The following is an 18,852-nucleotide window of genomic DNA, read 5'->3' as shown; positions in this document are numbered from 1 at the left end:
GCGCCTGGTGTATGATAGGCCCCTAAGTATTTAATTTCATTGTTTTGTCAGATTTGGTTCACTTGTTTTTATTGCACTCAAAATTAAGCGAGACAGACAGAAGAATGCATGACACTGCAGCCTCACACAAGAACAACAATTAATCCGTGGTTTAACGGAAATGTTCAGAACATCCATCCAAAGGATCAAGCTGTCTCCGCATGGTTCAAAGGCAACATGGGCTCAGAGCCTGAAATCAAATTGTGAAGTTCGTTCAGCAAGAACCAGTTGGCGAAACCTTCTGGATATTTCCAGAGGAGGGGAAAGGAGAGTAATTTACAAACACAGAGCACATCTCCTAAAGTGGAAAATAAATCAGGGCTCATAATGTGTAGAAACACTTCAGGAGTTTTCATGCTTTTAATTTGAGTCCTTTCTAAACAAAATTCAGCGCTGACAGTTGCCCTCATGGAAAAATAAAGACTGCGGTTTGGAGAGAAAATCGATTGTCATAACATTCCACAACTAAACTAATCAGTCGCATTGGATAGCATTACTGATGATTGCAATACTTACAGCATTTCGAGATGTTTACAGCATGCAAGCTCATCCAGAAACACATCGTATGAATAATGGAGTTACAGCGTAAATAATAATGTCTTGAGTCAGAGGCGATGCTGATGACAAAACTGGCCATGAGAACTGTCTGGATTGTCTTTGTCTTACCTTGCAGAGGTTCCAGGTATAGGTCTCCCGGTGTCCACCAGCACACACCAGCAGTAACCTGTAGATTGGTGGCACTGAACTGGCTTGTAGAGGCCCTGCAGGCCGCAGTCAGGGATGAAGATGGCTTCCCGCGGGTTCTGACGAGCCTCATCCTGAGCGGTCTGCCTCTCCTGGTCACAAGAGGGAACTTTCTCTAAAACCATGAGAAACACACTCAATACATAGAAACTGATGTTGCACACTTTAAATACGGTTAGCTATTCTATTTAACAGGGAATAAATGAATAAGTAAAATATAAATATATATGCTGAAATTAAAAATGATTAGTGCTGTCAAATAAATAAAGGTGGAATCCAAAACAAAAGTTTGTTGTGTGTGTACTAGTAGTTGGCCGTTATCTATGTTAACGTATTGCGTTATTGGGGCGATAAAAAAAAAAAATATCGCGGTTAAACTATTCTCAAAGTTGGGTCTGGAGCTGGGTCTGTTCTACGCAAGCTATGATGACTTCCACCTTGATATTTTAGCGCGGATGTATCCCTGGCCGGATTGCACTGTAGGGGGCAAGAAGGAGTCTTCGAACCTGTGTGTATTCCTACTGTGAAATTACCACATCAAACGTGACGTGCTAACATGGATGCAGTTAAATAGAGTGAATCTGATTAATGTTAGCTACACATCTATCAGGCACCTGTAGAGTTTATGCGTCCCAGTAAAACAAATAAAATGGACTGGGTGCTTTTTAAAATGAATGACGGTGAATGAAAGTCAAACCGGTGAGCCGTCTAATAAAAAAAGTGCCCTTCTGAATCAAATCAGCAGGATGCCCTTCTGGATCTTCCACTTACTTCGAAGAGACTACTGACTACGCTTACATGGACATCAGTGATCTAGTTATTTGCATTAATAGACAATAATATAATAAGGTGTTTACGTTAAGTGCTATCATGTAAGAGTTTCCTGTAAATTTAACTGCAGTTCGGTAGTTTCACATTCACTTATAAATATTATTTCAACCATGCCCCCATGACAAACTGGGTATTAGAGGGATATGGAGTTTAATAACGCATGCCTAATGGAAAGAAAAAAATTTTTGCATTTCGCGATTTGAGTTTGTGTATGTGTGGTCCTTTACTGATAGCCACGTATGTGGATCTTGTGGGAAAATATGGCAAAAAGTCCTACATGACGATGATAGTTTGATTGCGGTCTTTACTTTAATAATGCCACTAATATCTGCATACTCCACACGTCTTAATCCCATTTCTGTTTAGTTCAGTGATAACTTTAGTCGGATTAAGGTAATGAAAAATCGATGTTTCAAGCTTATGTGAGGCCTACAGTTCAAAATTCATGTTTTACTGAATAAACAGTAAGTAAACACAAGAACATCTTATTGAACATCATTTATTTTCATCACCAATTATCATAGTAAAACAGTTTCTCAAGCAGTTTGTGATGCATTTTGGAAACAGGAGATGAGCCCCTGGTCTAATGCGCCACCTTGCTAGAGAAAGGCGTTCTCAAAGATTTAGTTTTAGTCATTATTTGGGTAGCACACATATTCTGAATGAGATAAAAAAAAGAAGTTATAACGAACGTGGTTCAAACGATGGATCTGCGAGAGAGAAACTACGGGTTTTGGGAAACACTCGTCATTACATAGTTCTTTTGCCAAACGATGCATCGTACTATGATAGTTCGACCATGAGTTACGTTGTTGTTTAGGAAATGCACCCCAAAACTTACATAGAAAATTTACATAGAGGTATCAACATTTGCAAAAAGTGTCTGACTAATTCACCATTTGCTCCTACTAATATTATATTTCTGAGACTACTTTACACCAATGATTAATATCATTAATTACAGTTGTTATTAATTTATTTTGCATTTTTTTTTTGGCATGGAATACAATTCCACTGAACCCCAGAACCCATTCAAGCTCTGTCATCAAAATGATTTAGACTCTACTAAGATCAGCCACGATAAAACATCCCCGAATTGATGTTAGAGATTATACACTTAAACTCTTTCGGGAGACATCTTTTCTGAAGTCCTCTAACACATTAGGATTTAATTTCCCAGGATTTATTAACACAAAGGACACATGAGAGATGTTCTTTTAAATGCTTTAACGCCTTGTCTCATAAATCACTATTTATGTTGAAATCCATTTAGTATGTTGCTCACTTGTAGTGCATCGGGCCAAGTATAACAACACCACATGTTGAGGCTAATCCAGCTAGCAGGGTGCTGAAGAGTTTTTTAGCACTACTGATTCATGTCACTTTTAATCATATGTTTAGTGAATATCGTGCCGCGAGAACAGTCATCAGAACCGCGGCTCCCTTACGGCACAGCAGCCCGGGACACTCAAGCTGTTAATCATTAGATTGCACAGATGCTTAAGTCATACAAAACTCTCTCAAGTCTTCTTGATTTCTATTGTATGCCCTTGGTTTCTTTTTATTCAGAAATACATAAATCATCAGAAATACCTTTATCTCTGATCAGGGCCAGGTTAACCAATGGGTATTACACTTGGGGCCCCTAGCTGCGAGGGGAGTTGGATGCCGATTTTGTAATGTCTATTTAGGCTAAGTGCAAATAGCACACCTCACCTTGAGTAATTCCCGCCCATCACCGTTTGATTGACAGAGACAACATATCTAAAGAGAGCGACAAACAGTAGTGTGAGTGGCTCGTAAAGCGAATGGCAACATGTTTTGACACGATCGATCATGAACCGGGTTCAAATCAGGCATCTGATGAACTCATTCTTGTTTTTTTCCCCACTACATATCAGATTTTGCCTACACATCATCAAGAGGAGGACAAGTAGGAATCATTAATAAGTGTGTGTATTATGGAAGACTCAGATTCTTTGAATAATTATTTATATTATTTATTACATTTTCCATTAATTTTAATGTATTAACGTCTACCCCTACCCCAACTGTCACAGTAATGTAAAAACAGATCTGGAGTCTTCTCTATTGGTATAGCTGATTAACCATGTGTATGTATGATAACAGCATACTGAGCCTACCAGTAGGCGCAGAAAGTCCCTACTGGCCCATATCTATCAGCTGATAACCACTGAAAACGCCCATTCAATCAAGTGATAACATCCGAAGCGGGTGAAGTAAATGCAGTTAGCAGATGTGCGTGACCACTCGTGTCTTCTGCAGTACCTTGCACATGTGTATCGCATTTTTAGATGGCATGTCATAGTAAAACAGGTTAACTTTTACATGTAGTGGTGCTCATTAATGTCAGTTCCACAGCAGTTGTCTAATCAGAATAACTCAAATGTGGGTCAAGAGTTGCAAGCGTCTGTGAACAAAGTTGACATGATAACGACATCACTTCCGAGCATGTGTTATATCTAACAATCATCTGATCTATCCCTATACAAATGGTATTATTCACTCTATGAAATAAAGATACGAGCTGTCACTGGGGTGGTACCTTTTCAAAAGGTACACATTTGTACCTAAAGGGTTCATATTGGTACCTCAAAAGTATATAATAGTACCTAAAAATAATTAAGAGGAACACTTTTGTACTTTGTAGATACTAATATGTACCCTTGAGGTATTAATATGGACCTTTTAGGTACTAATTTGTTTCTTTTGAAAAGGTGCCACCCCAGTGACAGCTTGCATACCTTTATTTCTGAGAGTGTTGTGTTTGGAGGCATGGCACACTTGGTACTGGTTGATATGTTTGCTGAGAGTAACAAATAAATGTTCTGTCGCTTTAGGTTAGAGCTGAAGATCTTTGCCTGAACGGGGTCTGTCTATAATTTTAGACGGGGTCGGGCCAGGCTTGGGCTTGCGCAGTGAATGAACAGTCATGTGATGCATTTAGATTAACACAAGAAAGTAACTAAATCGTTTGTTACAACATGAAAGCCCATCCCTGCAAAGTTGAAACATGATGACGGAGAAGTCAAAAATAGTGAATTTTGTCTGCGGTCAGGCCAGCGGCCAGTTCAATAAGAACGGTCATTCTAGCCGTCAAGGTATTTCGGCAGTCGCTCATAACCTGCATATTACAGTAGAGTGCTAAACAGCAATGTACAGCAAGCTGACTAGGAAAATGACGAGGTCACTCGCTACACTGAAACCGCTATCATGGAAAATGAAATGGATGTTATTGACTGGTGGAAGATGAAAAAAACATTCCTACACTGTGAAAAATAATTCCGTAAAATTTACGGTAAAAAAACGGAAGCTGTGGTTGCCAGTACTTTACCGTTAAAAACACGATACAAACCGTAAAAGTAATTTTTCAATTTTACGGTAAATTACCGTATTTTATTAATTTATAGAGGTAAAATGTCTGTATTTTGAATGAACAGTTAGACACTTTAGCACCACATGCAGGTGGTGATGAGGAAGTTACATAATGAGCCAATGCTCATCACAATCAACTTTTCCCTCAAGCAGAAAAGAGTATCAGCATATAGAAGGTGCTCAGTGTCATTCACACAGCTACTAAACACCAGTATGGTATCACGCATAAAATTAAAGTCATGAAATAAACATTGCTTATCAACATTAGATGTAACATAAATCTCTAACGTACATAACTGATGGGGAAACAACTAAAAAGATCCATAATAATGTCAACCAAATGCATGTAAAGTTATGTGCCATGCAGGGAAATCTGGGAAAGTCATTTTACGGTTATTCGCCGTATATATTAAGGAAACATACCGTTGACCAGGTTACGGATTTGTACTGTAGTATTCTTACAGTTTTTTACCGTTGAAATCACGGCCATTTTTTAAAGTGTACCCAAAACATGCAAAAGTTGCGAGAACAGTATGCATCCCGGCTAGTAGCAGCAGCAGTGAAAGGGTCTTCAGTGCTGCTCAGTGAGCGTAGGACTGTGCTAAAGCCGTCTACAGTGGATTCAATAATGTTCCTCCACAAAAACACGTAGCCGAATCTTGGTGAGTAAAGGATTTTCAAATTATAACTAAATATTAATTAAACCATAAAATCATAATGTAGATAGAGTATATAGGCTACTATTGGCATTGTTCTTTTATTACTCAGCTTCACCGTCACCTTAATGCCAGATTGTGAAGAGAAGTGGTAAAAGAAATCCTGCAGAGCCTTTATCTTAATATCATTATTGCCAAATATGAATAAATAGATAGTAATTTTATAGTTTATTTTAATTTAATCTGTTAAGAAAGACTTATTTTTATTGGTGTGTTGGCCAATTTAAAGATGCACTTAGGCCTATTCAGAGTGCTGAGATGTTACGATGTTACACAAGACTTATTTTATTTCTTTGTTCCAGCTTCTAAGTGGCCCATATCCTACATTTGTCATGAATAAATGACACACATAAACACACATATAAAAATAAAAAACACATATAAAAGACTCATTCTTGAAAAAAGGCAAAAGAGCTGTGTGTATGTGCACATTTGAATAATGTCGGGCTGTAAACGGGTTCGGGCTTTTAAAAGCTGTCAATCAAAATGTACTTGTTGGGCTCGGGCCGAATTCTGTCGGGCTCGGACCCTATCAGGCCTAACTTTTATGGCCTGATTAAAGCTCTACATTAGGTTGCCCAGAAAAGACATTATTAATTTTCGCAATTTAATTTATTTTTGTTAGTTTTTAAAAATTTTTAAGTTGAAATTGTTTTACTTTTTTTCTGCCTTCCTCCTTCAAAACCTCACATTTGTTATTTTAAAAGTAATTTTTCTTTGTCTTTTGTTTCAGTTCTATAATTGTTTACCTCTCGACTAGTGCCGCCAAAAAAAAATAAATAAAAAATAAATAAATCATGTCACCACAGAACCTTGTGCCTCAATTTATCTAATACAAGTTTCAGTTTGTTTGGGAGAAAAAAAAAGAAAAAAAAAAAAAAATATATATATATATATATATATATATATATATATATATATATATATATATATATATATATATATATATATATATATATATATATATATTAAATGGTGCCCAAATGAATTTCGAGAGAAGTATACAATTCCTGGCTGGAATATGAGGGATGATGCTGAGGTAGGACAAGATCTGGAGTGTGAGAGAATTAAACAGAGGAAAACGCCACTACCCACACAGAGGGGTTCGTCTGAGCCTTTAAATGAAAACCATGAGCTACAACCCCATTCAGTGTGTAACCATATCCTGCTGTTTTTGCTTTTGTCTCCATTACAAACAGTTCTGGTAAAGGGACTGACAGCGTTGGCGTGATCGGGAACAAGGCTCGGGGTGTTTTAAGTGGAACCTGACTGCGAAGACAAGGAATGGGGGAGAGTTAGCTATTGGAACATTAATATGTCCTCTTTTCCAGAGATGGGCTCACAATCTGCACTCAAGTGTTCACGGCAGAGTCCTGTGCTTCTCGCCAAGGTTCCTTCATATCTAAATTATTTAGCACTGTTTATTGTAGCGAGGGTATACTGGCGCCAAGCAGCTGGGATTCCCAAAAGAAAATTGTTTTCTCTATCTCTCTCTCTCTCTCCTCCTAATACAATAAAACAGGACAGAAAGGATGGACAGTCTCACATTTAATCCTGTTTGCGTCACATTTTGGTTATGTATTCATTTTTTTACAGACTCGCACGTAAAAACTTAATCCAACCCTCCTCTCTTTACACGATAGAGTCATTTTTATGCATTCGGCCTCTGTTTGTTCCAAGAAGCGAGAAACGAGTTCTGTTTAAACAAACAGATGTAAGAGAGAATACAGCCGAGGTGAGAGCTCATTGCTTGTTCCTCAGAACGCCCTGCTGTGGTTATCATCTCATTGTTTACAGGCTGGTATTGATTAGTTTATGCGCGGTATGTTGTAGGTAAACTCTACTGATTTCCTCACTATCGCGGCTGAAAATCAGAGCCTCATGCGTTTCGTCGTGCCAAGATCTGGCCAAACAAAATAGCTTGAAATTCAGACTTATCAGCCTCCTGTAAACACAGCAAATTCCCTCTTTCTCTTTGAGATATCTCGCTCTCTCTTTCTGTCCCTCTTTCTTCATATGCGATCCCTTCAATTGTTTTCAGCTGTGGTGTAAATAATCCCTCCAGGCTTGGATATATGGATTTTGCTCTCATAAAGTAACAGGAGAGGGTATGATGGGCCAGAAGAGGAGGAGTGGGCACCATATTCTCCCCAGGCATATGAACGCTACACAGAGGAAATGGAAAGGTTTATGGACACTCATGTCAAACATTTATACATTTTATGATAGTATTCATGTTCAATCGTCATTTTAATTTCTTTCATGTAAACTGGCAAATAGTGATGCTATATGTAAGAGAATGCAACCAACCAATCAAATCAATCAACCAACCAACCAACCAATTACTCAACCAGTCAACCAGCAAACTGACCAACTGACTGATCGACCAACCAACCATACAGCCTAACAGCCAACCAACCGACCAACCAACTAACCCACCAAACAGCCAACCAATTGACCGACCAACCAACCAACCAATAAACCAATTACTCAACCAGCCAACCAACCAATTACTCAACCAAGCCAACCAACCAATTACTCAACCAGCCAAACAGCCAACCAACCAACCAACCAACCAACCAACCAACCAATTACTCAACCAGCCAGCCAACCAACCAACCAACTAATTACTCAACCAGCCAACCAACCAACTACTTAACCGGCCAACCGGCCAGCCAGCCAACCAACCAACCAACCAACCAACCAGCCAACCAACTAGCCAACCAATTACTCAACCAGCCAGCCAACTAACCAACCAACTACTCAACAAGCCAACCAGCAAACCAACCAGCCAACCAACCAACCAACCAACCAACCAATTACTCAACCAGCCAACCAACCACTCATCAAGCCAACCAACCACTCAACAAGCCAACCAACCAACCAACCAACCAACCAATTACTCAACCAGCCAACCAACCAATTACTCAACCGACCGACCAACCAACCAATTACTCAACCGACCAACCAACCAACTACTCAATCGGCCAACGAGTCAGCCAACCAACCAGCCAACCAACCAACCAACCAACCAACCAACCAACCAACCAACCAACCAACCAACCAACCAACCAACCAACCAACCAACCACTCAACCAGCCAACCAACCAACCAACCACTCAACAAGCCAACCAACCAACCAACCAACCAATTACTCAACCAGCCAACCAACCAACTACTCAACAAGCCAACCAGCCAACCAACCAAGCAAGCAACCAACCAACCAATTACTCAACCAGCCAGCCAACCGAACAAGCAAGCAAGCAAGCAACCAACTAAAGCAACCAACTAACCAACCAACCAACCAACCAGCCAATCAACCAGCCAGCCAGCCAGCCAACCAACTAACCACTCACTTAACTTGCCAACCCACCAACCAACCAATCAACCAGCCAACCAATCAACTAGCCAACCCACCAATTACTCAACCAACCAGCCAGTCAGCCAACCAACCAATATATATATATTGTATTTTATTTATTATTATTATAATATATATATATATATATATATATATATATATATATATATATATATATATATATATATATATATATATTTTTTTTTTTTTTTTTTTTTTTTTTTTGCAATGGATGGACCAAAGATGTCTAATCGCTTAAGAACTTCCTAACATGCACATTTTATTTAAAAATGTATATGTGTGATAACACATTTACTGTAGCCCACCCTAAGATTAATATCACCTGCCTCTATCCTTATATGTGACAACTAGTACACTGTATCTGCAATTATATATAGCTATATAATAGTTATATAGCTATATAATAGTAGAAATCTTATTAAAAGTGAGACCAATTGGGAGTCTTTGGCCATTTATTCCTCTGCCTCCATCTTTCCCCAACTGTATAGACTATTGTGTTGCTCAAACAGATGCAACTCTTTAAAATCCAAATTAAATAATATATTTCAAAAATGTAGATATTTTCACTATTAACATTTATATTAATTACCATTTAAAATGCTTTATAGAATGAAATATATTTAAAATGTTTAAAAATTCTTCAAAAATGTTCATTTTTCTTTCTCCTTGTACTTTTTTGTTTTGTGGAACCAATAATGCCACACTTTATGTTCTTCTATGTTTGTTGTTTATTTTTATTCAGAATTACATACAGTGCTCAGCATAATTAATAATTGATATATGTATCCATTTCTCAGTGATTACAGGCAATGCATTTGGGTGCATTTAAACTTAACAGATTTATTAAACCGATATATTTATTAAAGTAATACTTTAGTCACTGAACATATTTAGAAACTGAAGGATAATACAATTAAATTCAAGCAAAATTTGCTAAAAAATTACAACCAACACAATTTCTACAAAATTTTTCAATTCCTCTTTCTTAAATATGTATTTAATATTTTTCTATAACATATAAAATTGGTTGTACTAGTTTTTGGACCAATATCTGAAGCTATTTTGTTAGATTATCTCCAGATTTTGCTTCAGTACTGTCTAATCTAATGTATTTGCACAAATATAACAATAGATTTGTGTTGTTAAATACTGTTGTTAAACAGATTTGTGTTGGAACAACAAGAAGGAATTCAGTCAACTTATTATTTCTTACAAATTAAGGAGGATTGAACATAAAACAATTCAATTGTTACAAAAATATACAAGTAGTTTGAACAAACAGCAAATTCATAAAAAATATTAATTTAAAATGTTTGTGAGGGGTGTATGTATGCATGCTGAGCACTGTAAATCATCAGAAATACATTTACCAGTCATTTTCACAGAAATTATGTGTGATTAAATAGGGAAAACTTCCTAAAATGACCTTAAAACACAGGGTTGGTGTATGTATGTATGTACACACACACACACACACACACACACACACACACACACACACACACACACACACACACACACGTGTGTATTTTTTACTCATATTTAGAAGGATTGAAAGTATATAATATAATATAATATAATATAATATAATATAATATAATATAATATAATATAATATAATATAATATAATATAATATAATATAATATAATATTAGTAACAAAGAATAAACTCTCTTTGTCTTTATCTTTTTTCTGGTTGACATTGCAATGAAAATTCTAAGTCACTTTTTATTCAATTATACGGCATTCATCCAAAACTGTATGCGGAAACTACGTAAACTGTGTATCACTGTAAAGGTCAGTTGATTGGCTACTTCATCCATCCATCTAAACTTTGCTGGCTAGGCATTGGCTGGCATTATTCAGCGTAAACGCGAGGTGCGAAGATTGACACCTTGCTGATCCAGTCAGAAGTTGGCTTCTTTTAGGGCCATGTAACAAAGGCTGTAAGTGGATGATAGAAACAAGGGAGGGATCATTTTGTCCGGAAGAGTCTAGACTACGAGAATAACATGGCTTTTATCATTAAAATGCGGCATATAATCAATATTTCATTTAAAATAGACATCATGCATTATCGGAGCCTAAATGACTCGACGATTTTTGTTTTTTTTCCTAAGTTCTCTTTTGTTTTGGATGAAAAACTGGGATGTATTTTCAATTCTGGACCCTTACACTCATCTGCATGCTGTTGTTTCCTGGAATCGTTACCGCTGATCAAAACTACACACGTTGAAACGTAAGCATTGCCGTTCATTAAATGTCCGGTTCTTAAGGATTTGATTTAACCCTTTTCTCTCTGGTGCACAGATTTGAAAAATAAGTTCAGAACATGAAACTAGAGTGTCATAACTTTCAAATGATGCCTTGTTTTTGATAAATAGTTGATTATTTGCAATAAACAAAGGTAATAAATTACACCGTCACGCCTAGCCACGCCCCGAATACGGGCTCCTGCTTACTTAGGGTTAATATATCATACTGTCCACAGGGTGATGTAAGTAAAAATACCTATGAATTAAAAGTAGTCTGTGGCATTTTCCTAAAATATTTATATATTGTTTTCCTAAGAATGCAGATATGATTATACAATCATTGTGGAGCAGCAAAAGACTTCCTCAGTAGCATCATCGTATGCCTGTTCCTTTCTTCTTCTTGTTTGTTTTGCAACGCCACTATACCCACGCTGAAACCAGCAGGGGCTTTTGTATACGGTAGCTAGTTCAAACTCACAATGCTACTTCTATCCCCAAATCCGAGGGTACGCGATGGTAATTACTGGCTGTTCTGTTTCTCAGTGACCACAACCGCAATCACCATAGACTCCCACTTTTTACCTCACCTTGGATGAGCATGTTCACTGTTATAACTGCACGAGTTGATGTGTGAAAGATCTAACTGATGCGTACCACCCACAATGCACTGAGAGATGGAAACTTGGCCTTCTTCGAGATTTACTTTAGCAGCAAAAGCAACATCTGAGTGTTTCAATTAACTCCAGATCCCACACACGCTCCCTATGAGCAGCAACGGTCGAGTCTAATGCCAACTCCATCATTTTCGGCCCCAAAAAGCACCCTCGTGATGACCATGGGTCTGCTGTTCTTGTTGAACAATGTTGATGTGCAACAGATGCTAATTGGTCACAGGAGGAGACTGTGGAGCGTTCCAAAGGCTTGTCAGTGTAGATATACAACTTGTCTGCTCAAGGTAAGTGTTTCCTTCAGCACAGAAAATCTTTAGTCAAGGTTTTGTCGATTTTTCTCTGATGGAATATAAAGATTCTTTTTTTTGTGTCTACCAATTATAGGCCCAGGGTCAGCAGGATCTTTAAGATATTTTAAGACCACCATGAATTTAATTTTAGGCTTATACAGGAATTTTACAAATGGCACAGGTGTAAAATAATTTATTTGGACTATCAATCTTATTTAATAATTTAATAAATTAAATAATACAAAAATAATAATTAAAAAAAAAAATATATATATATATATAATATATATATATATATATATATATATATATATATATATATATATATATATATATATATATAATTTAGTTAATTGAGCAAAATATAAAAAAAAAATATTGTGTCAAAACAAGCAAGCTCTATTTGTTTACATACACTTTTTTCAACATAACCTTTCTTAAAAAAATAAATTAAAAAAATGTTTTAAAGATAAATAAATAATAAAAAAAAATATATATATATATATATATATATATATATATATATATATATATATATATATATATATTATATATATATATATATATATATATATATATATATATATATATATATATATATTAATATATATATATATATATATATATATATATATATATATATTAATATATATATATATATATATATATATATATATATATATATATATATTATATATATATATATATATATATATATATATATATATATATATATATATATATATATATATTTTTTTTTTTTTTTTTTTTTTTTTTTTAAACAGTCTGTCCAGAAACAATTAATGTAAAAACATAATTAAAACGTTATGGCAAATACAGCTAAAAAGTACATTCTTAAATAAAAAAGGTTAAATTTATTATTATTTACAGTATTTACTGGATGGGTGTTGGCCATATTGGCTAGTTATACATGAACAAAATGAAAATTAAGACCTGTTTGAAAAGGATTTAAGACCTACAACACAATATTTCAGTAAATTTAAGACATTAAATTTTAGATTGTAAGACTTTTTAGGACTCAGTGGATACCCTGAGGCCACACATGCAATTAGCTTATACAGTAATACCACTGGACGTAAAAACTTAGTAGCATTTTATTTTAAGGTACAATTTGAGCTATTAAACCACTGACTTTTAGCTCAATTAACTCCTAATGTGCAACTTATTAACAGTTAGTAGTTGGGTTTATTTGTTGGGTAGGTATTAGGAATAAGATCATGCAGAAGTATAGTGAAGGGGACTCTATACTGCTCAGTGAGCGCCGTCTTTCGTATGAGATTCCGACTCTGTGGTCGTAAAAAATTCCAGGATTTCCTTCGAAAAAGACTAGGTGTTTAACCCCGGCATTCTGGCAAAATCTGCCCACTGGCCTCTGTCCATCATGGCCTTCTAATCTTCCTCATATCATAATTGGCTTCCTCACTCTGTCTCCTCTCCACTAATCAGCTGGTGTGTGGAGTGCGGTCTGGTGCAATAAGGCTGCTGTCACGTCATCTAGGTGGATGCTACACACTGGTGGTGGATGAGGAGATTCCCCCCAATGTGTAAAGCACTTTGAGTGTCTAGAAAAGCATTATATACATTTAAGGAATAATAATAATAATAATAATAATAATAGCAATAATAATAATAATAATAATAATAATAATAATAATTATTATTATTATTATTATTATTATTATTATTATCATTATTATTAATATTATAGGCAAATAATAAGTTAGTAGTTTAAAGTGAGAACTGGTCCTTGTGCTAAAGTGTTAGTATAGGGACTAAACCAAAAAAAAAAAAAAAAAAAAATACACACAACTTGCATACAGTTTAAAAAAGCAAAACAAAAATGAATGGGCTCACGATTTTGGCTTCAACTGTATTAATCTACAATCAGTCCTAAAATCTGCGCTATTTCTCTACTAAAAAAAAAATTCTGATCCCCTACCTCTCAACCACACTGCCCAAAAACTGCTTGACAGAGTTGACTGAGCATGGCCAGAGGGTGCTCAACTCATTTGAAGGAAATTGTAAAGGAGACACAGAAAGCTAAACAAATTACACAGAGGAGAGTGGAGACAAACAGAGAAAGAGGGGCGCCACAACTTTAGCAGTGTTAGGTTTCTCGTCCCTGGATATGCTGGATATTAAATCTAAAACTGGAACAGAACTGTTGCACAATCAAGTGCGCCTGAATAGGCAGACTTGGACACTGCCATGGCGATGCTTTGAAATAATTATGTGGTACTTTGTAGACAAGCCAGCAGACTTTTATGTGTTAACACAACTTGGAAATGTGTGGGTTTTAGTTCATTATTGCTCTGAGAAGGGAATGAATTGATTTTTGCTTCTATTTAAAGAGGTCAATGTGCTATAAAAACATTCTGTACATTTTACTTCAAAAACTGTGTAAAAAAGATCAGCTAAATCTTCTACAATTTCATGGAAATATGTAACTTTTTATTTAATGACCGATTCATATGAATTTCACATCTCATTTGTATGTTTTAGTATGATTTGCTCATCCCTTAATAAGTGTTAGCTTTAGGGGCATGTTTTAGTTTTATGGATTCAAAATACTCAAAATAGCAAACAATGTGCCAACAATGCGCCTTAACACACCTCTTTTCTAGACTGAAACACCCATGAGTCCACAAAGTGGTGCACATGGATTTGCTATTTAAACAACATGGTGGAAAACGGGAAAATTAAGGTTGCGTTGGTCTGAAACTAGCAACACGTCGTGGAAACACGTCTTGCGCCTTATTGTGCAGTTTGCAAGATAGGGCCCTAGATCTCCCAGTTTCTACCTTTCATGCATCAACAATGGTAGGAACCATTATCATGGTTAGGTTATTATAAACTTATTCTTTTATTTTTATTATTATTTAAGATAAAAATCAGTGTGCACATGTCTTGCTTTGACATCATTCAGGGGGGAACAGATGTTAATTAGAGAGGTTATAATGAGTGGACATCAGAGATCAGTACACAATGTAAAAAGGCAGCTCATGATGACCGCATTAAAGTTTCAATTCAAGGATGGATGAATGGATTCTCACCTGACTTCCTATTGTTAGAACTATAGTTGGTGAAGTGGATGGATGGATTCTCACCTGACTTCCTACTATTCGAACTGTTTTGTTTGTTCTCTTTGTACACCAGCTGCTTAATCCACAATGTAGGAGCAGTAATCTCTGTGGTCAAAACGGAATTAGAAAAACACAATTATTGGTAATAGCAATGTGCGTTTGTTGTGTTACTATTAGGGATGCACAATATATCGGCGGCCATATCGTTATCGGCTGATAAATCCTATTTTTAAAGCTATTGTTATCGGTCCGAGGTCTAAATTAGACCGATATCTTTTAGCCGATGGATTACATAATTGTAAAGAACTGACTGCCTCGTGCATGCAAGAGTGGAACATGTTTAGACATGTCCAGCGCACTATAATGGAGCTTCAAAGGAGCTTCCTTCAAAGTCTGTGCTTTGTTACTTTGTTTGTTGAAATATTTATAGTTATCGGCCTATATACAGTATATAATTACCGATAACTCTCAAGAATTGGAGGCCAATAACTGATATATATATATATATATATATATATATATATATATATATATATATATATATATATATATATATATATATATATATATTTATATATATATATATATATATATATATATATATATATATATAAATATATATATATATATATAAATAAATATATATATATATATAAATAAATATATATATATATATATATATATATATATATATATATATATATATATATATATATATATATATATATATATATATATATATATATATATATATATATATATATATATATATATATATATATAAATAAATAAATAAATAAATAAATATATATATATATCGGTTATTGGCCTCCAATTCTGAAGAATTATCGGTTATCAATATCGGCCCAAAAATCCATATCGGTGCATCCCTAGTTCCAATCACCTGATTCAAATGTTAAAACTCGATTGAACGGCCGTTATCAGTGGTTATCAGCTGATAGATATAGGCCAGTAGCAACCTTCTGCACTTACTGGTAGGCTCAAAAGGCTGTTATCATCCATCCACATCTGCTATACTTAAAGAGAAGACTCCAGATCCAGATCTGTAGTTACATCACTGTGATGGTTGGGTTTAGGGTTGGGGTTGATGTTAATGAATTACAACTAACAGGAAATCTAATAAATAATATAAATAATTCTTGTTAACTTCCGGCCGCAGCCATATGTGATCTATAGCTGATTAACCATGTGGATGGATGATAACCAGTAGGCACGGAAGTCCCCTACTGGCCCATATCTGTCAGCTGATAACCACTGATAACCCCCACTCAACACCTAAAGTGATAACATTCGAATCGGCTGGTTGCTATTGTATAGCTTATTTTTTTTCAAGGTGTCCAGACTTACCCTCACCTTCTGGCACAACATGCGGCTCCATGGTCGGTGTGGGCTTGGAACCATCATCTGGATTGAGGGTGAGAAAGAAACGGAAAGAGACTACCATTATTGAGGTTAATACAATCTACTCTCCACAACTGTTGAATGATTGGGATTTGCACATGGCCCGGCCAATAGCACAGAAATCAAAGTGGGTGAGTGATAGAGGGTACAAAGTGGGAAAAGAAAAGTGAGAAAACAAAGATATATAACAGTGCTCAACCACTCAGCATCACACGCGCACACACACACACACACACAAACATACAGTATAAGCTTTTAAAGGTGTACTGTTTAGACTGTGATTCAACTGTTTATAATAAGGCAATTAGTGCCAAAATTGTCATGATTATTTAAAAATGTTAAACATCCTACAGTACTTACCCATTTATGTTCTATTGCATTCTGGCTGATTTCCTTGTGCTCACATCATTGTAGGCTCTGGCAGTGGACGGGCCAAAACCACAGTGCTAATGGCACAATGAGGTGGCAACAAAAACCAATTTAAAGAATATCAGCAGTTTGCTGAACTGAATTACATGAGATTACGATAAAAAAAATCTGAAAGTGAAGGATTTTTATGTAGATAACAAACTGGCCACAATTGAATACTGATATTAAACTTTTGGTCTCTCAAAAACACATTTTTTTTTTTTATACGCTTCAAGAGTTCACACTTAGCTGATGATTAATTATAAAAGCTTGTTTGGCATGCTGTCCCGGGAGAGAGAGCCCTGAGCTCATGAGATCCTCGAGCCCAGGGCTCCCTCCTGTTGCAAGGCGGGAGGGCAGTTTGAGCTCAGGTAGATCTCGAGAACTCCCCTGCTGTAGTAACTAGAGATGCGCGGATGGGCTATTATTTCATCCGCAACCGCATCACAAAACTCATCATCCGTCCGCCATCCATCCGCACTAACATTTTTGACCAATTTTTAAAACCGCACCCGCCCGCCATCTGCTGACTGAGCTCTTTATTTGAATGGCTTATTCCTTTGTATTATTAAATGAATGTTTCTTTATTGATTATTAGAAAATAGAGAATGACTTTAATGACATGCAGTTAATCCAAACGTGCAAGTCAAATCCAGCATTAATTGACGCTTTGAAGTGACGCTAAACAATACGAGGACGTGTCTTTTCACTTGATTCGATTCCTCGGTCCTTGAGTTTTTTTTTGTTCTACGTATATACGTAGAAGCCAGTTACGTTAAGTGGTTGTAAACAATTTATTTGGGCTGAATTTAAACAAACAAATTAAGTTGAACATTATTAAACTTAATTTGTTTGTTTAAATTCAACACAAATCAATTATTTGCAACAATTCTGCAGGCAACACTTTTTTCAGAGTATAAGGCTGAGAGCAACAGACTCTCATGCAGTGACACAAACCCACAGTCCACCTGCTGGTGAGCATAGTTGAACACTATGGCGAATCAGCAGTGTTGCGTTCAACAGCGCTTGAATGTTAGTGGGAAATTGACAGGTTTTATAAATTTCAGTATCAAAATTTAGTATCGTGACAAGTCAAATATAGTAAAAGAATCCGTTCATTAACTTGAGTTTAATAAATGGCATCTAAAACGTGTCTCTGGGAAAGAAAACGTTAGCTAACTACTGCCATTTCCCTTAACGAGGAGGTCTGACATCCCTTTTTATTTTCACTTTCCATTCAGAATGGAGCTTTGGGTCATTCGGAAGATGGTGAAATGATAAATTTGTGTCGCTTTCTCTTCGCTGATAAGATATAAAACCAGGTACACAACACTCCTGTGTGACTCATGTGAAACTTCCAGGTTTCTTCCCACCGCAGCCTTCATTTCGCTTTTTAAAAGACAGCCGCATGATGAAAAAAATTATTCAAACTTGATTCCTTGGATTTACTCAATTTTTTTTATGTTACGTGGTTGTAAACAATTTATATGGGCTGAATTCTACAGGCAACACTTTTTTTCAGAGCATAAGGCTGAGAGCAACAGACTCTCATGCAGTGACACAAACCCACAGTCCACCTGCTGGTTAGCACAG

General features: G+C 35.9%; 1 protein-coding gene across 51 annotated transcripts in view; it reads right to left on the bottom strand.

Annotated features, from left to right (window-relative positions):
- smoc1 (SPARC related modular calcium binding 1) overlaps window positions 1–18,852 on the bottom strand; it is a 156,991-nt gene that overhangs the window by 33,514 nt on the left and 104,625 nt on the right. For 13 of the 51 annotated variants that reach the window (XM_073926885.1, XM_021467092.3, XM_073926862.1 and 10 more), the window contains 3 exon segments: window positions 16,804–16,887; window positions 15,454–15,534; window positions 706–898 (listed from right to left, as the gene is read on the bottom strand). In XM_073926885.1, coding sequence (XP_073782986.1) covers window positions 706–898; window positions 15,454–15,534; window positions 16,804–16,887 — 358 coding nt within the window. 51 annotated transcript variants of the gene reach the window in all.

This window comes from Danio rerio, chromosome 17 (assembly GCF_049306965.1).
Source record: "Danio rerio strain Tuebingen ecotype United States chromosome 17, GRCz12tu, whole genome shotgun sequence".
NCBI classification, from domain to species: domain Eukaryota; kingdom Metazoa; phylum Chordata; class Actinopteri; order Cypriniformes; family Danionidae; genus Danio; species Danio rerio.
The sequence above is the reverse complement of the archived record's forward strand: the minus strand, read 5'-3'. Positions and strand labels throughout refer to the sequence as shown.